General features: G+C 31.7%; 3 protein-coding genes across 8 annotated transcripts; 2 read left to right on the top strand and 1 right to left on the bottom strand.

Annotated features, from left to right (window-relative positions):
- Nucleotides 1-240: 240 nt before the first annotated feature.
- LOC105427270 (ADP-ribosylarginine hydrolase CG2909) lies at nucleotides 241-14,330 on the top strand. 3 transcript variants are annotated; one of them, XM_089078549.1, is made up of 10 exons: nucleotides 241-379; nucleotides 9,498-9,770; nucleotides 10,167-10,430; nucleotides 11,061-11,230; nucleotides 11,554-11,625; nucleotides 12,047-12,333; nucleotides 12,445-12,606; nucleotides 12,681-12,791; nucleotides 12,966-13,150; nucleotides 14,193-14,330. In XM_089078549.1, the coding sequence occupies exons 1-9, from the start codon at nucleotides 365-367 to the stop codon at nucleotides 13,148-13,150; spliced, it is 1,539 nt and encodes a 512-aa protein (XP_088934675.1). In that variant the 5' UTR covers nucleotides 241-364; the 3' UTR covers nucleotides 14,193-14,330. The 3 variants fall into 3 exon arrangements, with proteins under 3 accessions (XP_088934675.1, XP_088934674.1, XP_088934673.1); XM_089078547.1 differs by lacking the exon at nucleotides 241-379 and adding an exon at nucleotides 6,722-7,439; XM_089078548.1 differs by lacking the exons at nucleotides 241-379; nucleotides 14,193-14,330 and adding an exon at nucleotides 6,717-7,439 and having other exon boundaries at nucleotides 12,966-13,411.
- On the top strand, nucleotides 13,227-17,623 carry LOC105427282 (uncharacterized). The gene is made up of 5 exons (XM_089078564.1): nucleotides 13,227-13,274; nucleotides 14,193-14,677; nucleotides 15,659-15,951; nucleotides 16,029-16,279; nucleotides 16,380-17,623. The coding sequence occupies exons 1-5, from the start codon at nucleotides 13,227-13,229 to the stop codon at nucleotides 16,968-16,970; spliced, it is 1,668 nt and encodes a 555-aa protein (XP_088934690.1). The 3' UTR covers nucleotides 16,971-17,623.
- A 264-nt stretch (nucleotides 17,624-17,887) lies between these two features.
- Nucleotides 17,888-25,810, bottom strand: HLH3B (Helix loop helix protein 3B). 4 transcript variants are annotated; one of them, XM_089078552.1, is made up of 5 exons: nucleotides 25,458-25,810; nucleotides 21,112-21,339; nucleotides 20,729-20,940; nucleotides 19,988-20,338; nucleotides 17,888-18,529 (listed from the first exon to the last, which is right to left on the bottom strand). In XM_089078552.1, exons 2-5 carry the CDS (start codon nucleotides 21,334-21,336, stop codon nucleotides 18,193-18,195), a joined length of 1,125 nt encoding a protein of 374 aa, XP_088934678.1. In that variant the 5' UTR covers nucleotides 21,337-21,339; nucleotides 25,458-25,810; the 3' UTR covers nucleotides 17,888-18,192. The 4 variants fall into 4 exon arrangements, with proteins under 4 accessions (XP_088934678.1, XP_088934676.1, XP_088934679.1 ...); XM_089078550.1 differs by lacking the exon at nucleotides 25,458-25,810 and adding an exon at nucleotides 22,450-22,703; XM_089078553.1 differs by lacking the exon at nucleotides 25,458-25,810 and adding an exon at nucleotides 22,513-22,703 and having other exon boundaries at nucleotides 21,112-21,308.
- Nucleotides 25,811-26,911: the final 1,101 nt, after the last annotated feature.

Here is a 26,911-nt window from a genome sequence, read left to right as displayed (position 1 = left end):
AGCGCTACCGTAGTCCCGCGGACGCGGGTCCTTCCGATCGAGTGGGTCCGGATCGTGTGTTCTTTGATTCGCGATCGGGCTTTGAAAAAAAACGCGCACTTTGTCGCTACTTTGAAACGCGCCGCACGGGGAGGCTCGAGGCGGAGGCCAGCGAAGACGCGCTTGCTCGATCGTACGCCGATCGGACGTGGATCTCGCGCGACACTTGTTGATCTCACGGCGGCATACTTCCGTCGACAGCGTCGAGAACCACACCTTGCGAGAGACTGTACGAGAAATACGGGCCGAGTTGAAAGGCCCTCGGCCGTGAGACCAGCTCAGGTCCGTAGTTATTTGCTGGTATATCGGCGAATGACACTATTCAATGAGCAAGTACTACGTAAGTATAAACTGACCAAGAGAGAGAGAGAGAGAGAGATGCGCGCGGTGTGTGTGTGTGTGTGTGTGTGTGTGTGTGTGTGTGTGTGTGTGTGTGTGTGTGTGTGTGTGTGTGTGAGATGCACTAGTGTCGTCTTGCATTAAGAATATTTAAAACGATCTCTTGCGAAGCGAATATCGCAATGATAGATACTCACTTATAAAAAAAAAAATTTCTTTGAAAATAATATTTTATAAAGAAGTCTATTTGTTCAAGTTAGAGAAATAGATCCGATTTTCCATTTTCCACCTATCGATCTTTGATAAACATTCATATCCACCAAAGAGACAGATACTTCAATATTTCTTGAATAATCGAATTTCTAATATTCGCTCTCTCTTCTTTGCTGCATTCTTTGCTGTTTCTTTACAATTTTATTTCTTCCTTTTGATATCTGTAAAAATGTGTATTTATTTTATTTCAAATGTAGAAATATCAGACGCCGTGGAAAAAAACAGAATCTTAAATTAAACTTTTTATATAATACAAAATACTCTATATATAACTTAATATAATAATCAATTATAATAGTTAATATTTAACTGAAGAAAAGTTCAATATTGAAATTAATTCTATGAATAAAAGACTATATTGTAAATCATATACTCGTAAATTTGTACTACACTCTGAATGAATATTACATCGTATGAATAAACGCACTGACTAATTCATATCGATTTGTGAATAAATACCTTTGTTTAGACTTTTCCATAAATGAATTTCTTCTATTCTTATTCTACATCTAATTCTAGATCTAAATTTTTTTATTTGCTGTTGATTTTTAAGAGAGGGTTGCTTTGTTTTCATATGTAAATTTATATAAGAACTGTCAAGATATTTTTCTCTTTTCAATGTTATTTATTTCAACGCTGTCTCGTTTCAAATGTTTGCTTTAAGCCGGCACTGAGTCACGTCAAGAGAGAGGGACTAACGACTGTTGCCACCAAAACGGTACGACGCGGCGTACCGTACGTTCACCATTCGTCGTTCATCTCGGTTTTATTAATGTCCTTTATTTGTCCTCTTTCTCATATACCGTCAATGTCTCGTTATAATCACAAACGTGAAAAAAAAAAGAAGATACATAAACGATATCGGATAATAGGATTTGATTTCTCGAAATATATTGCCGGAACTTTGACTTACATAAATTGACTTTTCAGTCAAACCTTTCCAATGGCATTTATAAAACTAAACGGCTGATAATTTTTAATTGTTTTTTTTTTTTTTTAATTACATATCGCAAATTATGCACATGTTACATTTATCTGAAATAAACGTAATCTTCAAAATATAGATTAGTGCGTGCCTTGTATTTATCATAAGTAAAGCCTTACATTAGCATTATAAACAGTAATACGCACATTTTGATTTGTTTCTTTTCTTTTTGTTTGCGTGACAAGATAAAACTGAGCTTTAAAAGCTCAGCTAAGCTTTTCTAACGCGTATTAATTTAAGACCGATAGATTTAAGCGTGCTCGAGAAAGATCGCGCGGCTTAATGAGAGTCTTTAACGCGATTGGGATGCCACGGGGAGAAATTGCTAATGCGCTTAACGAGACGATTAGAGAATATCCTGTGCACTTTGTACAGGTATGCGGTTTACTTTTACCAAACGATGTAAATTGATAAAACCGGTTTCTTAGCTAGTGTTACGCGCTGCCAGATGTACCACTTGCTCGCGTACCACGGTTATAGATTACTTTATCAACTCTTCGTCATTAAATTAGCGAGCGTCAGATTTACATACTTTTATCTTATCTTTTAATTATTGTGTTACTTTGCAAAATATTATGCTTGCAGCAAAAATCTTTTTAGAATGTATGAGTTATTTTCCGCTACTATCTGTTGTAATAAACAATAATCGATATCAAAATAATCGCTATCATAAATTTATACTTTCTTACGAATTCTATGAATTCTAAATAATTTTGTATAGCATTATTTACTCATTGTTGTCTACATAAATTAAATGACTCATTTTGAAATTATCTTGTGTATGCATATTTTTATAATTAAATGCATCTACATAATTTAGTATATTCCAAAGATTTATTTTTTGTACGGTAAATTCTTTAATATATAATTATAAGAAAGATGATGAATATATTATTTTATTTTATTGCTATTTAATTTATTTATCTTTAAACAATGAAATTACCATTTGCTCCTTGAGTTCGAAGTTCTTGCAATGTTCTACAGAGGTCGACTATTTACGCAACTCCTAACTTATCCGCGTTTTACATTTTTATTCTTTCGTTTATCTATTAAAATTGATAAAATTGATAAACAAAATAATATATATATATATACATTGATAATTTGTTCTTTTTTTAGCTTAATGATACATTTTTATTAATTGCAATCAATTATGTATATTTTACGTTATACAGATTTGAATTAAAAATATTATTTAATATAACAAGAACAAGTTAAAAGATTTTTATGAATTTCTTCTGAATTCTAAATTTCACAACTTATTGAAAAATATGTAAATCTTGCAAAAAATTTAAAGAATTATGTATATATATAGATTCTCTGAACACAAATGACTCATTGGAAAATAAAGAGATGACTAATCGTTATTGTCAATAACGTACTAAAATGATGAATTTTAAATTGCATACCCTCACAGATAATATTACAAAATCAAGAAAAAAAGCCGTATTTATATGTATAATATATTGTTCTTTCCTTTAATTATTTTCTTTCAAATTCTTTCATTCTTTCTTAAATGTATTTAAATTCCAGAATATTATTTAATATTGTAATATTATATTGAGTATTATATGAGTTTTCACGACTGGTTCGTGGTCGGACCCCGCCGTGACGCACACCCTCCCTTCTTATTCGGGGGCTCGAGCCATGCTTGATGCAATCTCTCCTATCGTGTTGCAGGAGGATTATTTGTATATTTGCCAATGGCGTTGGAGGATGTCGCCGCTGCAGTCCGACCTGCATCCATCGAGAGAATAGGACCATCATCTCTCTGGAGTACCGGTCGTGGGGATTCGAGAAAATACATGTTTATATGTATATTGTAATATACGTATATATGTGTATCATTGTATTGTTGACGTGTTATTCTAAACATGTTATTTGCGATAAATATCATCACCTCGAAAGGATAAGATGCCTGCCCGGTAAGCAGGAGATCCAGGTTCGATTCCTGGCTGAGGTGGTATTTTTTCGCAAAATAATTATGAGTTTTCACGACTGTGATTCGTGGTCGGGCCTCGCCGTGACGCACTCTCCATTCTATATTAGTTAATATCACATATGAGGATAGTCTGAAAAGTTTTGAGTCTAACATAGAAACAAGTATTTTTTCGGTCAAATATAGTTTTATTTTTCAACATAATCTCCTTTCAAATCGATACACTTTTCCCATCGATACTCTAACCTCTTTAATCCCTCCAAATAATAGTTGGCATCTTGCTCCGCAAAATAGACGTTTACGTATGCGATGACCTCCTCTTTCGAAAATCTCTGTTCTCCAAGGGAAAGTTTAAGCTTAGGAAACAGGAAAAAGTCTCTGGAGACCAGATCTGATGAATACGGTGGGTGGTCAACCAATTCGAAGTGTAGTTCGTAAATTTTGGCTATGGCGACCGCCGAAGTGTGAGGTTGTTTTGATGGAACAGCACTTTCTTCTTCTTCAAATGCGACCGTTTTTTTGCAATTTCTGCCTTCAGTTTATCAAGTAATGATGCGTAATACGCTCCCGTTATTGTTTTACCTTTTTCAAGATAGTCGATACACACAATTCCGTGACTATCCCAAAAGACAATCGTCATTACCTTCCTAGCTGATGGAACCGTCTTCATCTTTTTCGGAGCAGGTTCACACTTTGCAGTCCACTGTTTTGACTGTTCTTTTGTCTCTGGAGTGTAGTGGTGAAATCCAAATTTCATCTACTTATGAATCGACGCAAAAAATCTGACTCGTTTCACTTGAACCGCTCCAACAGGGCCTTGGAAATATTCATTCGAATTCGTTTTTGGTCCAAAGTGAACAAGCGCGGCACCCAACGCGCGAATAGCTTGCGCCCAATCCAATTCTTTAGTTAATATATGATAAATGCGTTCTTTCGATATGCTCATAGCCTCTGCTATCTCTCTAACCTTGATTCGACGGTCGTCCAGTACCATTTGATGAACATTTTCGATGTTATCAGCGGTGGTCGCAGGTTTTGGCCGTCTCGAACGCTCATCATCAGCCAAGCTGGTACGACTACGTTTAAATTCAGCTGCCCATCTTTTTACGGTGGCAAATGATGGAACGGAGTCCCTGTAAACAGCGACTCGATTTTAATTTGCGCAGACGTATTGCCTTTCAAATGTAAGAATTTAATCACGGCACGATATTCAATTTTTTCCATTTTTACAAAAACACTAACATCGATTGACACAAACGACTGTCAAACAACAACTGAGCGTCCAAAATTTTCACAAAAGTCTTTCAAAACATATACTATTGTAGTACTAGAATGGTTTTGACGAGTAACGTCATCTTCATGTTAAGGCTCAAAACTTTTCAGACTACCTTTGTAGTTAGATATTGTCTTGTATTTCTTCGATTTGTATGTATTTTGCTCAAAAATATAACACATACGTATATTCGGACGTTAATTATTTTTCCGATGATTCCAGTGAACTTTCGCGCTTATTCGGGATTTAAATAAAATGCGTCATATGAATTAAGGCGATGCTGAACTTGTCTGTATTACCGACAAAATGCAATAATTTTTGTATTGCTCTCATTTTTTATTAACTTTATAGATCTGGAAATCCTTTTCTACAATTAAAGTTTATGCATTAATACGTATTTAGCACATGAATTTCGTATCAGAAACGAGAAAAAATTTTTTAATTTAGATCTTTTTTACCATTTGGTACCTTAAAATGGCGTCCTGTGAAGTTGTGTAAATATTTGCTTTATATGAAACTTTTATAGCCTGTACCTATAAAAGGATATTGTTAGACTAGAAGGTTACATGAAGAAGCAACGTTGAGTTCTTAGAGTTAGGCTTAGACACTTATTACGATCAGGAGAGTATCACAAAAATTTGTTCATATGTGTATTATGTGTGTACAGAAATATATGTATGAGTGTATGTATGTATATAAATGTATCTATGTATGTATGTGCATATGGTGAACGTTTTCATCGGAGTTCGCTATTCGTCAGTTCAGTATTCTCTTACTTCCATGTAAAAAGTTATTGCCATAAGCCGCAAACCTGTTTTTCTATTCTTAATATGAATAACGGTACTTTCTCGGTTGACTTGATACCCGAGACACTATCGTGTCTCCTAATTCCTCAGTTAGCAACTGATTGCTGTAGCAGTAACATACAAAACATAGAAAATGTTCAGGAAAATTGGTTTTACGAAAGTAAGAAAATACACACATTCTATAGAATTATTTTAATATTCATATATATATATATATATATATATATATATATACATGAATGCAAATGTATATTCATGTGCTTCCTACGCAAATGTATGTACATAAAACACTTCTAAAAAATAAATTATTAAACTTTAAGAATTCTATTTATTTTAAACAAATAGATAATAGATGGCTTCCATCGGCAGACTGGGTCTTCGTGTCGAATAATTTTTACTTTTATGAATTATTGTATATTCGTAATTAAAATTGTATTAAATAATCTATTAAATAAAAACACGTAATTGCGTATATATATATTCGATATATATGTGTGTGCATATGTATATGTGTGAGCGTAAGTAAAAAAAAGAAACAATTTTGTTTTCGAATTTCATATATTCATTTGTTTGGTTGTTCTGATATATTATTATCAATATGTAGTTGTAATACGTACAATGTTATATTTTATTTCTCTACGCGCATTACGATAGGTTATTTGATATTAATTACGCTGGACCGTGGGCTCAAATCCCGATTATTTATATATTATTTTTATATATTATATACTTTATATATTATTATTTATAATCATATTTCACACAGCAATATTATAAAGCTGATATCGTAAAAAATATAATTTTTTTCATAATTCTTTTAACAAAATATTGTTTCATATATTTTCTTATTTCTATTATTTCTATTATTTCTATTAGGACAGAGCTTGTTTAAATTATAATTAAAATTTATAGTTTATAGTTATAATGTTGCAAAATTTATAGTCGTATTAATTATAATAAATTATAATTTAATATAATTGAGGAACTAATTTACAACCGATTAATCAATCAAAAAAATTAATATAAAAAAAAATAGAAAGACATTCTTAGCAATTCCTTTGGATTACAGGTGCGATAACATGCAACGTCTCTTTTTCCAATTTGTCTTAATCTTGGAATTACATTCAATACTATACTTCTTTTCCATAGAATTTGAAAATAAAACATACCAGATGTCATTGACGGTAAGAAAACAAAGCTAGCAAATAACGATTTAACAAAACAGCTGCTAACGCAAGTCAAATTTGATAATATTTCAATGATAAGTAGTATATTTTATAAGTAGTATTTTTTTTCTTCATTTTTTTTTTATGAAGGAACGTGTAAAATAATAAAATTCGCGGATCTGCGCGTACACCGCGCGTCACAAGTGCGCATGCGTGTCTAAGGAGAAGTGGTCGAATAACCGCTAGTCACATCTCTCTTATACTTGTTACAGTTGTTTAGTGCGGGAATATCACATGTAAGCGCGAGAGAATATTACGTATTTTGTTATCGTGGCTACTTTAGCGTGAAAACCCATGACGTGATGCTTATAATCAGTATAGTGTAAGCAGTTGCGTCAAACAAGTTCGATTTGTAACTTTCTTCCCATTTATAACCTCTTAATTTCATATACATGTACTTTCAAAATTCTATGTAGAAAAAAGTTTGATATTGTGTTCTCTATATAATATATAATAAAGGTAAAATTAAAAGGAAGAGGAAAAAAAGTTTAATTTATTAAACAATTTGTTGCGAAATAAAAATTCGAGCATGTCAATATTTGCCTGTTGCGTTCGTCAGGTGAGTCGTTATTTATTAAGAATGTAATCATATAAACATTTTAAATTTATAAATTATAACCTTCTTAATTATAAACTGTTTAATATACAAAAAATTTAAATTTTAGTTGCTCAATTGATCATGCGCATAATTATAAGATATCGATAAATTTTCATGAATTGTTTACAATTATTTATTATTTGTAATTGATTTTAATAACTTTATGCAATGATATATTTCTAATTGAAATAAAAAAATAATTAAGTTGTATTTTTATTATAATTTTTTTATCTTTCATTTTTATTTTTTTCTATGTATTTTGCATTATCTATGTATATACTGATACATGTTTAATACATTATATACATATATAATAAAACTTATAAACTATAAAAAAACTTATTAAAACTATAAAAACCTATTAAACTATAATAAAACACTATATATATATATATATATATATATATATATAATGTTATATATTATATATATATATATAGAGTATTTTATATTATATATATATATATAATATAAAATATATACATATATATATATAGTTATATATAGTTATATATATATAATATAAAACATTATATTATATATATATAATATATAACACTATATATATATATATAATATATATATAGTATATATATATATATATATAGTTATATATAGTATTTTATTATAGTTTAATAGCTTTATATTAGTTTAATAGCTTTATATATATATATATATATATATATATATATAACTTTTAATAATTCTTTGTATTATATAAACAAATAACTGTTATATAAAAATGATTAATTCTTTATTTTTAAACTACAGTTTATTAATTTTTTAAATGTATTTTTAAATGTATTTATTATTAAAAAATTATTTATTATTAAAATTAACTTACCTTTTCAATGACATAATGCTATTTTTTAATTTCTATTATTAACAAATTATCAATATTAAAAAAGTATTCGAATGAATTAGTATTATATGTCTTTTAAATAATTAAGTTTTAATGAATATATATTTTAAACAAATGAGTTACGTAATGTTTATTCGCGTCGTTGGCTCGGATCAATTCGATTAATCAGATCAAGAAAATATATATATTACATATATTATTACATATATATTTAGAATAATTGATCAATATTTATATAATATTTAATATTATTATAATATTATTATATTTTGCCATATTAAAATTACAACGCTTGTTATCAGTGAAAAGAACAATATTAAAATTGTTTTGTTTATTAAAATTTTTACAATACAAAATAATATGAATTCCCTTCGCTCACCCCTATCGTTCAAGTGGCAAAATCGGTAAATAGAAAAATGAAGTAAACTATAGGGCCGCCATAGGCCACACACTAATGCATATGCGTGCGTGTATGTGTGTGTTCATACATATTCATAAGTTTATATCTATGTGTGAGCATGCGCTCGCGCCTACGAAGAGAGTGAACGTCAAGTTGCTCGCTAGGATGAACATATATATTTTACGCTATTTAACAGATTTTATGCTCAAGTGTCAAAGGGACTGGCGTCCTTGCTGTAATCAGCAGGGAGTTGTATTAATAGAACGGCGATTCACTGTTTTGCAAAATTTTTCTTAGAATCGATTTCGTAGCTCTTTGCTTTATCGATGACGTCGAGTCCGTATCAGCGTGAACAGCAAACTTGTTCAATTGCCGCTTAAAGTTCATAAATAAATTACTCGCTTGTATTTTTTTTAGCAAAATTTTTTGAAAATGTCGCTGTTTTTTTTTTTTGTTTATTTATTTATGCAAAAAATATAAAAATTTCTTCAAGTGATAGCGCAACGTGTAAGGAAGTATACAATCAACAAAGATTTTTTTCAGCAATAACTTTTTCAGCAAATTCAAATGTTCTCACTAAGTAACTTTTTTGAACTGAAAATTAAATTTTTTGTTCAATTTTAAGCTAAGTCTCTTTCTTGGAACTTGTAAATTCTAGTATCTATCTAGTATCTATCTATTCTGTCTGAAAATGTTAATATTGACGATATTTTTGCATTTTGCAAGACGGTCCACATATCTTCATGTATTTTCGTAGAATAATCGAGCGGCGAACGAAGCGCGTCAGCAAATGTTAGCGAAAGATCCGCCAGAGATATCATGGGAGAACACGTTGGGCTCGCCCAACGGCGTGCCCTTCGATGACGATACGAAGGAACTGTTAAAGAAGTGCCTCGATGTCTCCGTGCCGCCACCAACTAGCATAGCGGAGCTAATCAGACGAAGCAATGCGTTCCCCGTGAAGTTCCCAATTAATACTATGAGATGCACCGCTCTGAAGGACAGGGGGATCAGCGCGGATATTATTGAAGTACATTTAGCAAATTAGTTAATCGCATTATTAACTTATATTGTTAAGCATAAAAAAAGTTTAAATATATGTCTTGTCTTTTTTTTTTCCCCTAAACTTCTCTTACATAGTTTATCCCTCATACTTTTCTCTCGAGAGTGAAGTTCAGCTAAAAAAAAAAAAAATAGGCCTAATATATTTAAGAAAAATAATTTCAAAATCATCAAAATTATCAAAATTTATTTTTACAATTATCTAAAACATATAATATGCCGCATAAGTTGAAAAGTATAATTTTGTTTGAAATATTTTATTACTCTTATTATTTATTTTTATAGTTATTTCCAATTAATTTAAGCTAACTAATTAATTAATTTAATCTTACAGATTTGATATTATTTGACCATGTTTTTTCAGTTAAATGCAAATTCGGTATATCCATTAATACATGAAGCGATGTTGCCCTTGATTGCTCGATGGCTAAAACACAAGCGATTGTACGGTAGCACTGTTGAGAAAGTTATGTACGCAGACATGAGTCTCATCCAATTCATTCATCGTCTATTGGAGAAGAGGGCAGCCTCCTTCTGCGGTCCCAACGATCGATGGAAATTATTGGATAACAAGACTGGTTTCGACGGATGGGAGAGCGTCGGTACGGATAACGAGAAGGAGCCATTGGTAACTATGTAAAGTCCCTTTAATTAAGACTTGTTATCTTACTTTACAAAATATATTACATTACAATGAGTAAAGTGTGTAAATGAGATGAGAAAAGAGAATTGAAATAATAATAAAGTTTAACATAGATTAATTGTGAATGATTTTTTATTAGTTTATTTTCAAATTTTTCTATACGTGTAACATTAAAATAAATATTTTAATATTATATGTAGTAATTCTGTAATATTAAAATGTTAGATAAGAACTTTGAATAAATAAAAAAAATATAATCGTTTTCTTTATATCATATATATATATATATATATATATATATATATATATATAAAATGAAAAGATAAATAAATAATAATAATAATAATGATAAAATAAATGACGTTTTTTGCAATTTTCTCGTAAATAATATTTTCATAAAAATTCTTATTCTATCTTTATTTTTCCTTTTTTCACTGCACTTTATTATAGACTATTAAATTGCCTACAGATTGATGTAACGTTACATACATTTACCGATATTGGAAATTTATAGGATGTTAAAAACAAGATAAAATTTCATAATATCACCTTTTTTCCTCGTACATCTCAACGTCCTGAGATTTTAATGAATTTATTTAAAAATCTGATGAATAGGTCCTAACAAAATGCTTGAGCTACGACGAGATCAAACTATCGGCGATGATGGTGGTGTCATCTCACACAGAGTTTATAAACGACGGCTCGCGAAATAACAGAGGTATCGTGAGCAGTGACCCAGACGCCGTCCAACCTAGAGGGGTTATTATGGGTGTCGTAGGCACAAGGTTCTATATACATTTATTTTACCTCTCTTTCTTCAAGAATATTTTTATACTTGCGAACCCTATGATGTTCCTGTCACGTCTGCAGATGCGTTCTATTTTTATCTAAAAAATATAATACGTTTTGCATGCGATTATTTATAATCGCAAAATTTTCACGGTTAAGAACTAGTAAAATTACCATAAATATATCGATAATCTTAAATAAAATATATTAAATTAAATAAATTTTTTATTTTTGTTTTTATTCTCTTTTGTAGATTTTAGAATTCGTCGCTAAATTATTACCATATTTTATTATTATTGTGCTACTGTATATCATGCAGATTCGAAAAACCCCGATTTATGGAGTATCAGGATATCATCGTCACACCAACACAGAACAATATGGATAACGGGTAGGCAGTAACTTTCTTCAATAACTATTGCGTTAATGATATATATTTAAAAAGAAATTTAATTGTATAAATTTAATTGTACTGGATAATATCGAGCTAAACTTATGGACCCCTATTTTTATCGATATAAATTAACTTTGATTTTGGTTAATCTCATTTTTATATAACTCTGTGAATTAGAAGAAGAATAAATTGAACCAAGATCAAAATTAATCTATATTATATAAATAATTGTCTTGATTATTTTTTTTTATGATAATAAAGATATTAATATTATTTATTAATAACATTATTTTTTTCGCAATCTTTTGTTGTAAACTTTTTTATAATAGCCTGAATTAAATTATAATGTATATTCTTCAATTTATATTATGTGCAATATATAAATGCTCTTTTGATATAATCAATTTATGCGAGATAGATACGGACCTGCGATAGACGGCATATTCGAAGAAAAACGTGGGATGCGTGTTCTATGGGCAAAGTTTTATGGCGAGAATTATCATCCACTTTATGAAGAAACTTCGAAATACATGAAATCAAAAGAGAACAGACGATATATATTATTGTCTAGTCACACAATCTTCAATATCGAGAATTACATGAAAAGGACTCTGCTCTCTGTAGAAATAATATTATTGGAAGCGAACAGTCGTGCCGAAAAGCAAAATACAACTGCTTTCTTGCACGTGGTTGGATTTGGCCTTGGTTAGTACGAAGTTTCTGTCATTGTAATAATTATTAAATTTTATAATTATTTATCGAAATTATCTCTTATACTTTTTTACAATTATTAATTAATTAAATAACTATTGGCAGGTGTTTGGAAAATAATGCAGGATCAAGAAGTCTACTTTCTGAAAACGTTTGAGATCGCCATTAGAAAAATGAACAAGAAGCTCAAATACGTTTCTGACATCATGTTCGCTTATTTCCGGCAACAAAATTGCGGCGGTGCAGGAAATGGCGATTATCTAGGCGGTCAGTAGACGATAAATAAGCAAATAAATATAAATATCCTTACAAATTGTGTAATATTGCAATATTATTTTTAGATATAAAAATACATTTTGCTCTGAGAGAACCACACAGCCGATTGTTTCGAGCCAACGATGCGAATAAACTCCTTGTTGTAACCTATGCTTGGGATGGAAATACATTACCAGGTTTAAACATTATTTTGATCATTTAGTTATTTATTTATCAAATTGTTAATTTAATATTAATACTAGTATTAATACTTTATTTAAAAATTCAGCGTTGAGGGGAAATTTAGAATGATTTAGAGTCAGATGTTAGATGACTCTAACACCTTCAAGAGAATTATATTGTTTCTTCAGGAAATGAATTCTGGACGGGAAGTCTAGAATCCAGCGGTGATCCAGCGGCGGCGTGCAGTACTCAAGTAACTGAGCTGCATAATCCCAAAATCAATCCGCGCGCGTGCGGTGCCAGCTTGCATGTCGCATCCGCGGAGCATGGAATTCTGCACATATCGGATTATGCGAAGCTTCACCTCACTTAGGTAACTCCCGATAAACGCCTCCTTATCGACGCTGGTCTTCCTTGCTGAACGAAGTTCGATTTTGACATGTGGAACCATGAATGATATTGCCTTTATATTGTCAATGCAGTTATATATACCTTTAGTTAGTCAAGAGGAATTCTCCTTTTTTTTCTCATCTTTGTATTCGTTAATAGAAATAGTAGAATTATCAGTGATATATTTCGTGTACTTCAGGAAATATTTGATACCGAAAAAATTGAATTATTTGACGAAAAGTTATTGTTAGGAGTTTATTAAATAATTCATCCCTTCTTTTCTCCTCTCCTCATATATCCCTCTATGTGATAAGAATACATAATCCTTTCACTAAAATGAGGAACAAATGAGAATCTCATATTGTTTTTTATATACTTTTAACTTTGATTCATTTTTGATACAAATATATCTATAAAACTTAATTTTCTAAATTAATATTATTAAAAAGAGATCATGAGAGAAATATGTATAAAGTTCAAATACTTTAGATATATCAATAGAAATTATAATATGCGAAATATATAAGTTACAAAATCTAAATCAATTTAGTAAAACAAAAAATACGTTTTAAAAAGTATGTTGAAGAAAGTTTTTATATTTCTTGCTTATAAGTTTCAGATGTCCCTATTTATTTAGAGAGAACCATTAAAAAATATTAGTTTAAATACCATTTAACACGTTGACTGCTATAGTAGTTATCCTGTATAACATATATGTAGTATAACCAGCGTTATGAAAATGCTTAAAAAAATGTAATATTTGTAAAAAAATAAATAACATCACTCGTAACATTTTGAATATAATTGTAAAGAACCAGATAACAATATAAAGTAAAAAATTAACTTTTTAATACACTATAACACGTATAAAAATGTGATCTTAGTTATATTTTGTCGTTATGACAAAAAAAAAAAGCTTTACTATGGCGTTACGTGAAAAGATACAAAATTTACTGGGCAGACAACGTGTTGAAAATCATTCCAAGCGCAATCAGTATCTCGACGAATGCGTTCGCTCGCTTTAGGAAAGGGCTGGCCCGGCGGATAACAGCGGGCAATTACGAAGACCATCTCGATCACCGCGCAGTCAACGTAGCCGCAGCGCGGACGTGGACTGCCTGAAGAAATACACGGAGCGTCGTGTGGAGGAACGTCGACATACGGAGATCAGCGACACCAGCAAACTGGACACCTCGAGATGGATGCCGCTACCGAAGAACGTGCCCCGGGGTCAGCAGTCGGGAATGGCTAAGAGACCTTCGAGAGGCGAGCGGCAGGAGAGCATCGACGAGGCAGGAGAGGAAAGCGAGAAATGGCCGGTTAAGAAGCCGACCTCACCCTCGTCGGCCGAGAATCGACCCTCCAGGGTCGAGCGCGAGGTCATCCAGGGTCGATCTCAACATACCGTCAGGAGCCACAGCACCGACGTGACCGCCCTTAGAAAGGAGAAAGGCATCACCGAGCAGCGAAGGCACACGGATTGCAGCGACCCGCGAACCATCGCCACGAGGTTGACCGCGCACATTTTCCACGTTTCCGAAAGCGAGAAATGCCGTGATCGGAATTGTATTGTTGAGATTCGTAGATTCGCGATTGAACACGCGATAGTCCTGTTACGGAGCCTCCAACGGGTAATGGCGTCTAGTTTCGGCGTCAGATTTCTTTGTTTTCCTTCCTCGCTTCTTTTCTTTTACTGCGATCCGTGTGGCCGAGTCAGTGTCAATGGTTTTGCGGATGAAAATTCACACGTTGGTCAAGGATCGTGCCGAACAACGTGAAAACATAATAGTGTGTCTGGTTTGCCTCCATTGACCGAAACTAGTTGCTAATATTTTTTTCACGTTGTGACGCTCATTATACATTTATGGTCTACATATTTGACTGACAGGAATCTCTTCATAAAAATAATACTGTAATAACGACGAGATAAGTAGTAATGAGAATTTTCGAAATTTGCGAAAGTTTAGACGTTCTCTTCTGTTTACGTGGGATAATTATTTTTATATGTTTATATTAGAAAAAAGACAGTTTTGTAGCAAAGGTTTCTTAAAAACATGGGTAATTAATATTGATTTTATTAATTCTGCAATTTTTTAATATATTTTAAGCTAATGATTAGTTAATATTAACTGAGTATTTTTTTATATAAAACTATATCAGAAATAAATTTAATCTAATTTAATCTAATTAGTTAAATATATAAATAAAAACTTAAGTACACATAACTGACTGTTTAACAAATAATTTCTATAAGTTTCCTACGGCGATAAATATATTCTTTATTATTAAAAAATATAAATAAGAGTAATTTTTATTGAAATTACGTATACATTGAAGTAATTTATCACATCATTGGCTGTTAGTTATGGATCTTTATCAGAGAAATCTCAAAGTCTTTGCTTTATTTAAACGTAAATATGAACAAATATATTCTTGAAGCAGTAAATAAATAGACTATTAGACGTAAAAGTATAACATATGATCTTCTCAGGTGGCTACCGCAAATCGACGGTGCGAAGTTTCGCCGAGAGTCGTCCCCTCTTGCAAGAATTGGCTGTGAAATCACAAAAAGCGCGACTTCCCGATGGATGACGTTTGCCAAAAGTCCGTCGCCCGGTCCTGTGCCAAGAATAAACGAGAGAAGAGATGCCGAGAGAAGAGATTCCATAACGGAACACGGCAGAAAGGACGAGAGCTCGCGCAAAGACACAGACACTCCCAAATGGCAACCTCCTAGGAAGTTCTCTCCGGTAAAAAACGAGAAAGGACGTTTACAAAGGCAAGGTAGGCAAACTTTTACTTTTTATCTCGCATTTTCCACATTTAGGCGAGCAACTATTCGACATGTGATTTGATTGCAGATGAGCTAGATATCGCTAGAGATCGCTCTTCGAGCTTCGTCGATGCTAACGAGCGAGCGAACAAACTCAGCGAACGTATGCGAGACCTGTACGATTTCAAAACAGAAACCGAGTGGCCGAAGAGAGCGGGCACCTCCCGGGAGAACACCTGGATTAGTAAAAGCAGTAGCGAGGAGGAGAAAAGCAATTATCCGCCGGTTCGCAGGAACAGTCAGGATTTGGAATTTAACGACAGAATCGACATCTTCAAGGTACGGAGGAGCGTTTTCATCAGCGTTGAAATCTGGATGTTTGGAATTAAATTAGTTTAAATTAAATTAAGTTCATTATCTCCGTCTTTATCTTCTGTAGTCCAAGCCTCCGCTCCGGGAAGAGGACGGACGAAGGCCGAAACGTAGTACTCACGACGCCAGCGAGGTGTTCGCGAACGAGCAGGACGAGTGTCCACGGAAGTTCAACGACAAACCACGATACAGCGAGGACGGCACGGGGCGGATTCGTCGCGAACGGCGCACTTATTCAGACGACTACGACGAGAAAGTTCGGCGGGAGTCCCGCTCGGCCCGGCCGCCAGAGCCGTTTAAGAGAGAACGACCGGAAGCGCCGGCTATCAGGAGACTGGTGGACAAGGAGAACAAACGGAACTCGGACGTGAGCGTGAAATCGCGCGACTCCCAGGTCAGCTACGTGGAGATAGACTTCGCGAAGAGAGACTCGCGCACCAGTGACGCCAGCGTGAATCTGGCAAAAAGAGGCAGCGTTGAGTGTAAGAGCACCCAGAAGATCCTCGACGTCCCGCCGAGAAGAGCCTTCAGCCAGAGCGACGAGCGACCGGCCACCCCGGTGCCGCCGGTCGAGTTCAATGACGAACGATATGTTCCCAAGAAGTTGTCGGAGCCTTCGAAGAGGGAGGGCACCAGGTACAAAGTGTACTTGACATAGGGAACGCCTGCGAGAGCGGACATTTCGCGAAACGAATGCCGCTTTCGCAGGATCTTAGATTAACATTTAACGTTTTCGACCAAAGGGACAGTACAAATTCGTATTCGTGAAAGGAAATTCGAATATGAAGAGAAGCTCGATAGGACTTTCATAAAAGTTATAAATATAAATACTCGTGTGTGTCGTAATTAAATTTGTTATACAGTGTTATACAGTGTTTACAGTTGTTATATGTGTGTGTCTGTGTTGAATCCATTTTTTGAATCGAAGTAAAAATAAATTTTTGAATATTTATAGAGATAAAGTAGTAGAGATTTAGTAGTAATCTACGGCGAATACAATGGTGTTGTTGTCTGTGAATAAGTGTTGAGCATTCAGATGTTTCTTGTGTTCATCGTAAAATAATGCGATGTGTAAACGGATGAATGTACGAAACTTGAATATATTCTGTTATAAAATCTTTAATAAATAGCACCGGAGAGCACCGCGGGAGTCTGATATGTAAATATATTTGTAACACGTTTACAATGTGCCACGTAATCGGAAATTTCCTGTTCATGTTTTTCATGTCGATGTTCAAAACGTAACTGCGATACAATTAATAATGTACAAACGATGTAATACAGAAAATATATAATAAAATATTCTTTGAAGACAGTGTTCTTTTTGCTAACGCTTTATGCACAGACTAGGTCGAAATTGGTTTACTTTTCTGACCACAGTTTTTTTGTCAATTGAAAAACAATCTACATTTTAAAAATATATATACTAAAGAATATATATATATATATATCATAAATTATTGATTAATGACGATTTCCGATAATCAAAATATTCAAAAAATTAGGAATCAATCAATCTTTGAATTTAATAGAATAAAACTGCAATTAAAAGATATTATTTTTAGAAAAAAGATATTATTATAACAAGAAAGAATTTTTATTAAATTAGTATTTAAATGAGAATTACAAAATTAAATATACACACAATGTATTAAATTAGCGTAAATAGAGAAGTATCTTTCGAAATAAAAGTAAAATATCTTTCATTAGTCCACATGAAAGATCTGTGAAATTATTTAGTTAATTTCGTACAACAAGCATTGTAATTATCGTACAACAGCATTGTCAAATATAGCGTAAAAGAAATATTTACATAACATGCGTGCACTTAAAACAAAATCACAACAAATGATCCCTTTACAAACTTTCTTCTTAATGTCTCATTTGCGATCTGCACCACATAAATCGCCACGAAATCCTGAACTTGAATCTTTTACGAAAGCGACTTTGACTCTTTTTCTAACCGGAACATTGTGAATAGGCGGTGGCGGAGCTCTACAATCTCTCGGTGCCTCTTCCTCTTCTCGCTCGATTTTAAATCTTTTTTGAGCACAATTAGAGCCGCTCGATCCTGTCCCATTTGCAACTGTTGCGTTACCCGTCAAGGATGAAGAGGAGCCATTAGATACTATGCTAGTATTTGATGAGACTTGCGGTGATTTTGGAAAACTTGAAGACCGTCCACTCGATGAAGAACGTATATTTCCATTGCTATTACTGTTAAGAACAAAATTAAAAACATTGATATATTAATAATTGTTAAAAGTAGTATATAAATATATTTATTACATTTAATAAAAAATAAACTTGTTTGTTATAAAAATAATTTGAATAATATGAAAATATTTCGCACGGCCAATATTTAAAATTAGAAAGATTTTGATTCTAGCAAAAATATATTCATTCCAAATTTGTAAAGCTTAGAAATCATAAAAATTATTTGTTCTATAAATCTCTAAAAAAGTTAAAGAATTTTGCATTGTTCAAAGAACTTTTAGTTTCATTTAAAGGTCGGGGCATAGAAAAAAACTTAAGCAATAAAACTTAAGCAATAAGGAAATCAACGTTACGGATTTGCTACTGCTTATGTTATTGCCTTACGTTCTCGATTGTGATTGGCTAATTCGCTTACTGCTTAAGTTTTCTTGTGTGCCCTAAGTGTCGGTCCACAATAGGTGATTTAAAAAGTAAGAAATCTTAAAAAGTAAGAAATTGGCCAATCATAATCGAATATGAGAAAAATAATCGATTATGATTAATCAATTTCTTACGTCTTAAAAATTAACTACCTATTGTGGATCGAGATTATGGCTCTTAAATAGTTACCGCGGCCTTATTGGCATCGTGACGTCATAGGCAAGAAATGACACAGTAAAGTTTATTGCGCTAATTTTGTCAAATAAAGAGATATTTGACTAAAATAACACCTGATATGATTTTAAGACACTTGTAAAAATGAATGGCTGCTATTCTTTCCCTTCCTGATAGTCAATAAATAGCTGTAAAAGGCACGTGAAACGGACCCTGTTTAGGCAGAAAACACACGATTTGAGCTGTTGAAAGAGGTGAAAAAAATGCTTTCATATAATGATAATTCCAAAGATAATTTTAGCTGCCGTCCATTTTTACGAATCTGATAAGTACAAAACAAGTCATATCTGCATGATTAAGCACATAATAACGAAAATAGCCGCAATAAAAAATTTCGTTGTCCGCACGTCACTTATATAAAAATAAATAAGAACAAGGATAAGATGAACAAGGAAAATGAATGAGCTTCTATTTTTTATCGCGACGGTACGGCGTTACCGTTAATGCGGAATTCTTAGCTGAGTATTCACTCTTAATTAATCATTGATTTTTGATTGAAAAATATCTGAATAACAATTAAAATTAAAATTCAACTAAATTTATGCTGATATAAATGACAGAAAAATTTCTTCTTAATTCACTTCTTAATTCACAGATTATATCTGAATTAAATAAATATGTTATTTAAAAAAAAAAAAAAATATTTTAGTGATTTAATAATTTAATTTTTCAAAGATTTTATGAAGAATCCACAAACTTTACAAATGCTACGTTTATTCAATTTCTTTTTTTTAAATCGCTTATTCCGTTGCAGGCACAAAGTTAGTTTAATACAATTGAAATCTAAATATAATATCCAAATACCTATGGAAGTTGCCTTGAGTAACGACGATGGAGGGTGTAACGCAGCGTTTTCCGGTGGAAATAGTTGCGTTGAGTCCACTCGGAGCGATCATCAGCAAATTACTGCTATTCTTGTCACATGCATGCGAGTTGTGCCTCTGCGTGGAATAATTGACACGGAAGATGTGAGAATTTTCCGAAGAGCTCAGTTTCTCTTGCTTCAGAAATGTTAGCGCCGGCTTCACGTGGTACGTGGCAGAATTTTGGCTGTTCAAATGTGACTCGCATTTGATGCGCACGTCATGTTGCTGCACTCCATTACGGTCTTGACTCTTTTGCCATTCGAGAACATTACTTAACAACCTTATGTATCTACGCAACGAAATTTGTGTGTCATTGCGTGTCATTATTTAAATTTCAAATATTAAGTTTTTGCTTTGGTATATTCTTGTTAATATTTATTTTAAAATGTTTATTGAATATTATGTACACAATATATGTATTTCTTTATCAAAATTTCTGTTAATACAAATCTTGATATATTATCTTTGATATATATCATTTTTAATTCTAAAGCTTTTTTTATTGAAACTTTTATTAATAAAATCTTGATATTATTTTTAATTGCTTTTAGAATAAGATTAGCTTATAGAATAGATATTTCTATATTTTCTTACTTTTTAAAAGTAAGAAGGTAATATTATACATAAAAATATGAAAAATAGTTGCTTAAAATATTTGTTTTTATAATTAAAGAATTACCTTATTGCCATCCTTAATATCTCATTTTTCGACAATTTCTTGTCAGGTGGATGAGTCGGTACTAATTTGCGAAGTTCGGCAAAGGCACCGCTTACATTCTGCTGCCTCCATCTTTCACGACTGTTAGTGAATAATTTTCTAACTCCTAAGTTACCTATGCGGGGTGTAGGTGATCCCAAGTGACCACTGCCAGAAGACGAGATGCCATCTAGCTATGAGATTATCGTGAATTTCATTAAACTAATTAATCGCTTAAAAATCATTATCAAATAAAAATTAGCTAGATTTAAGAAACTATATAAAATTTATTATATTAGTGGAATTAAAAAATTTTTAAGGACGTGATTATTAGACATGGAAAAAGAATTTCTAATTTTGCTCACGGAGCTGGATCGATCCCGCCGCCTTTTGCTTTGTTCCTCTTCCTCATCTGTGTCGTGAGAATAAAACTCGTCAGAAAGCGTAGCCTCCTCTTCAGTATCCCTTGATGTTCCGGGTGAATCGCCAGCTTCTTCCGCAAGCTCTCCTTCACCAGATAACAATGATCCTGCTGGCGAACCGTTTTCGGCCTCCGCAGCTCCTATACCGCAGCCACTATATGTTAACATCGGCTGCAACAATTAATAAGTATGACGAACAAACAAAATAAACTTTCTTTTAGTCACCATTTGTCAATGCCAATTGTGACGTTCCAATTCACACGAGTAAACATGGAAATTATTATGTTTTATGTCCGCAATTCTAAGCTTATCGAAATTACCCATCTAAATCGGTTTCAGATCTATTATTAATTTATTATTGTAGTTAATATTGAAATGTAAAATCGACAAGTAAAGTGACAATAAAATTTCGTGTTAATAAAATGAGCTGGTTAAAGAAATTTTCTCGGGCAATCTCGAGTATAATTAGCCTACATAATACCAACAGGAAGTTGATACTACGCTGTCTTTAACTGTCCCTGACATTCAACAGATATGTGTGTCATTCAATTTATCTTCACATAATTATTAGTCATATATGCACTTGCCATTGCTTTCTTGCTATCAGTTTTATTTATATGCGAAAGGAAGGATTTCCGCTTACACATTTGCATTGTCTCCCACTCATAATTTCATACTTTTCCAATATGTTAAAAAATTGATTTTTAGCATCGATGGTTAGTTCTAAGTAATCGCAATTCTAAGTTTTATATTTTGAGTCTAACAGTTTTATTTATCATCATATTAATAGGATTTTAATTATTTTAAAGATAAGATACTAACAGAGACTGCACAATAATTTTTTAATCGCATTATGTGTTTAAAAAATTACTCATATTACAACATGTGTAGCAATCAAAAACATTATATATATATATATATATATATATATATTTATTTATTTATTTGTGATTTATTTATTTATTTGTTTATTTATATTTATATTTATAATACGCGCGCGCGCGCGCGCGTGTGTGTGTGTGTGTGTGTGTGTGTGTGTGTGTGTGTGTGTGTGTACACTTCATAATTTTAAATTAAAACTATTGTAATTAATCTAAAATTCTTTCTAAAATCTAATCATGAGTTTAAAAGTTCTGAATCCTGTATAATACACTATATAATGTTACTACTCTCTTTCTCTCTTCCTCTCTCTCTCTCTCTCTCTCTCTCTCTTCAGATTCACATTTTCGCGAATACATAAAATTCGCGCACAAGTGCAACTATGTTGCGAGGTCCACGTACCAAAAGAGTTGAAGAATACATTTTAACACGATCGCACACGCACATGAAGCAGTCAGAACTCACCATATTGCATACAAGAAAGTCTGACGGTATCGCGAGATAAAATTAAACGACAGACATTGACTTAGGAAACAAATGATTCGAAAAAAAGGCTCTAGTTCACATCGCGATCGTGATGGAGAGTAACACTGGTGTCGAAAGAGTCGATCTGACTAGTCGGAAGACCAGAGTAACCCTCTAGGTAAATGAATTTCACGAGGGCGGAGCGCAGGCTTATGGGTGGAGCTCATGTTAGGTCCGTCCCATCCAGCATCCCATTCCTGTATCGACGCTTCTCGCGGATCATATCTTCATACATCCAGTGAAAGCGCGACCACTTCCATGTCCTTAATTCGTATAATATGCTCCGTTCGAAAAATTTCAATATATTCAAACTCCACTTTCACTTTTCAAACTTTTATACCTACGTATACAAAATTGATTTAAAGAATTAAGCGGAGAATATTTTAATAATAATGGACAAAATTATAAAATAAAATACATTTTATATATTGAAATATTATAACTTAAACTAAGATAAGAGTTTTGACATATAATTTGATTTATATATGTAATTATTGCAGAATTATGTCGCGTTTTTTCGAAACGAACCACGTCGTTTTATAGTGCAGCACCTTAATCTATATTTTGGAAGCAAAAATGTTATAAAAATTTATAACATAAATGTTATAAGAATTAAGAGAAGAAGTTTTAATCTGGTTCTTTTCATATAAAACTTTTCGAAACGTCTATTTTTTTATTAACAAATAAAATAATATTAGATAACATTTTAAATAAACATCGCATTTTTACCTCAAACAGTTATTTTATTCAAAATGAATTAAAAGATCCTACGTAAAGAAATAAATTTAAACCTTTTTTTTTTAAATTCTTATATTTTTGCTTTCAGAATATTTAACATCATCATTATAAAATGATGCAACATTCAACGCAAAGTATTTTTGTAATATCATTCATACCAATAGTCAGCTGCAACATATATAGGATATTTCAAAAATTGTGATACAACTAGAAGGAGATGATTCTTTGTGTAAAAGTAAGTCAAAAATATAGAAAAAAAATTTTTTATACAGAGAGCTCTATTTTCGAAAAAATCGAATTTGAGTATTTGTATTTTAAGTACGCGTGCACTTGGCTAATCATTATCTGCTTGGTTCACTCAATCTTCCAGTATCTCCTTTGTACATCTGGTTTTACAGATATTAAAAGGAAATTTAAAACTTTAAAAATTGTAATTAAAAAATATTTTATTGTTAATAACAATAGCAAAAACTAATCTCTTATATTAACTCTTATATTATAAAAACTAATCTCTTATATTTGTATGAAATTATAGATAATTCTTAATTTTAACAAGTTTTTATATTTAAAAATAGATCAGTTGGTGATATAAAAAAAATTACTCATTATGTGCTAAGACACGTGTATCGCAATCGAGGGTAAAGGGCACGTGCTCTTTATAAACTTTTATTTTTAGATTAAGGTTCCAAGCTATATTTGAAAAACTCTGACACACATTTTTAAAAACATCAAATATATATATATATATATATATATATATATATATATATTTCTATTATTTGATGTTTTTAAAAATGAAGAATTTGAAGTTTTTAAAAATATATATATATATATAAAGTTTTTAAAAAAAATATATATATATATATATATATATATATTTCTATTATTTGATGTTTTTAAAAATGTGTGTCAGAGTTATTTTTAGATTAAGATTCCAAGCTTATATTTGAACCTTAATCTAAAAATAAAAGCTTATAAAGAGCACATGCCCTTTATCCTCGATATATATATATATATATATATATATATATATATATAAATTATTTAACCAGTGTAAAAATATTAACGTTTTTTGGATGTATATATACGATTTGTTAAATTATAAAAAAGAAAAATAATAAAAAAGTTATTAATTTATACAGATCCAATTGCGCGAAAGGGTAGCGTTATGTACAGTTGCTAGATGTCTGAAAATATGCATTATAATGATATTTATATATGTCTATATACATATACACATATGTGTCAAGCAAAGAAGAAACAATTTTTCAGCTTCTCCGTACCATATCTGTTAAATTGGAATATATAAATTTGTAGATAATTAGATAATATAAGTTAATTTCAAAATATCTATTTAATATATATAAAGGAAATATTGCAATTTGGAAATATTAAAAAATACAAGAATACAAAGTTTTAATATATAATCTTCTTTTATATAACATCAATTATTTAACCAATGTAAAAATATTAATGTTTTTTGGATATATATATATATATATATATATATATATATATATATATATACTTTCATTATTTATTAGACGTATATTACTTTCATTATTTTTGTATTTTTATAATTTAACAAAATCTAACAAAAATTTAACAAAATTTAACAAAATCTATTTCCATCTTCTTTCTGATTCTGTGCCATGTGTTTTAAAAATTCTTACACCACAAAAAAATAATATTTATCAAATTTTATGGTCTATCTTATCGCTACTGTTATCCAGCTAGTGTCACCGCGGTCATAGCAACTTTTTGTTGCTCGTGATAAAAAACGAATGAGTGATCTTTTTTAGGAAAATGATAACGGAACGTCTGTCAGCGAGAATTGCCACATTATACTCCGCGATCATTAAATTTCTTAACACATCATAAGATTCAATTTTTATTTTAACTTAATTTTTAAAACATTTAATAATTAAAAATTAAAATTAAAATTGTCATTTTTAAATGATATCACATATATATAACAATGAGTGTTCATAAACAATTTATAAATTAATTATGGATATAATTTCTCCAAATTATTGCATATTCTTTGCCTTTTTTCTTTACAAATAAATACTGACGTATTTAAAATACATTTATAATTTAAAGTTTATGTGCTATTGATTTTCTGCAGATAATCACAATATACTTACCTAAAACCAGATCAGGTCCCACGCAGATTGGCTCGTAATGGCGCTCGAATGAGCATGAAAAATGATATCATCTAATCACGCTCCGACGATGACACCCCGACGCATCCTACTGGAAAATCTGTAGCACCCTTCCGAGATGTCACAATAAAACAACGTGTAGCCAACTGGTGGCCACTTGACGACAGGGGGTACCGCCATTCTCTCACCCTTAATGTATACTAAGCAGGGCTTTCGTTTTTTATGCTCATCGAATCGTGGGGATCCGGCTAATCGAAAGTTGATTGTTTGGGAAAAATTTTCGTGAATGCATCATCGATTTCATCTTATGCAGTCTCATTATAATATGCAATTGCTATTTTTTGTTTTTTATTAAATATCAGTTTTATATTATGTTAATAATTAATTTTTGTTATTTTGTTATTTAAGGATATTTTATCAATTGTTATTTATTACAACTGTATAGTCATAATCAATGAAACATTCTGAAAAAAATAAATACAATAATACAATAATGCAAAATTAATACACTATACAATTAGAATTATTAAAATTATTTTAACAGAATATTATTATTTCTGACAAAACTTTTTGTTGCATTAAACAAAAAATTGTAATATTGCTTACGCAAATGATCATTTTCTAATATTTTTTATTAATATATATTATTTAATTAAAACTCAATTCCAATATTATTCTTTTTTTACACAAATCATGAATAATGCATTATTTTCTTCTACGTGATTATTATATACATAAAAAAATTTGAGAAAACTAGTCCAAAAAAATAGAAAGTCCCGTTACAAAGATCGATAAAGAAATATCCCCCGGGTGCCCCACTGAATTTAATAGGGGATATTTTGTAGCGGTTTCCCACAGGCCTGGCAACTCGCGACCCAATTTGCGCGTGCCAATGAATAAGAATAAGGTATTAATATTGCCATTGCCGCACGAGATTGACTCACGTGATTCTTATCGCGGTCTTCGGCACCATGCCGATTTTCAGATAAAAATTCGGAGAATCATTAATGTCAACGCGATCCAGTCGAAAGATTTATATCCGTAAATGCATCATAAATTTAACGATATCGCAGAAATATCGTAATTATAGATACGTTTATCATCGCAATTTGTACTGTAACAATTAAAAATATTCCGACAACTGCAATTTCTCTGGCGTATTTAGTATTTATTTTTCCAGAGACCGCACGGTAGGAAAACACGGCAGAACTCGGCGTAAAAAATGCAAAGATTAATTACAGAACGACGTAGCGTAACTGTTAATTAAGCGTCGAGGTAATCCTTTCCACTTTACGGCACCTTAAAAATTAATCTTCCGTCGATTTGTCGGTTTAATCTCCGAGATTAATACCTCACGCCGTTGCCAGGCCCTCGAACAACTTGACCCTGCAATTCTATGATCGTGAGGAAGCGGGAGGGTGACTATTGCGAGAGGG

This window comes from Pogonomyrmex barbatus, unplaced genomic scaffold, assembly GCF_055798465.1.
Source record: "Pogonomyrmex barbatus isolate J1 unplaced genomic scaffold, ASM5579846v1 scaffold23, whole genome shotgun sequence".
In the NCBI taxonomy this organism is placed as follows: Eukaryota; Metazoa; Arthropoda; class Insecta; order Hymenoptera; family Formicidae; genus Pogonomyrmex; species Pogonomyrmex barbatus.
The sequence above is the reverse complement of the archived record's forward strand: the minus strand, read 5'-3'. Positions and strand labels throughout refer to the sequence as shown.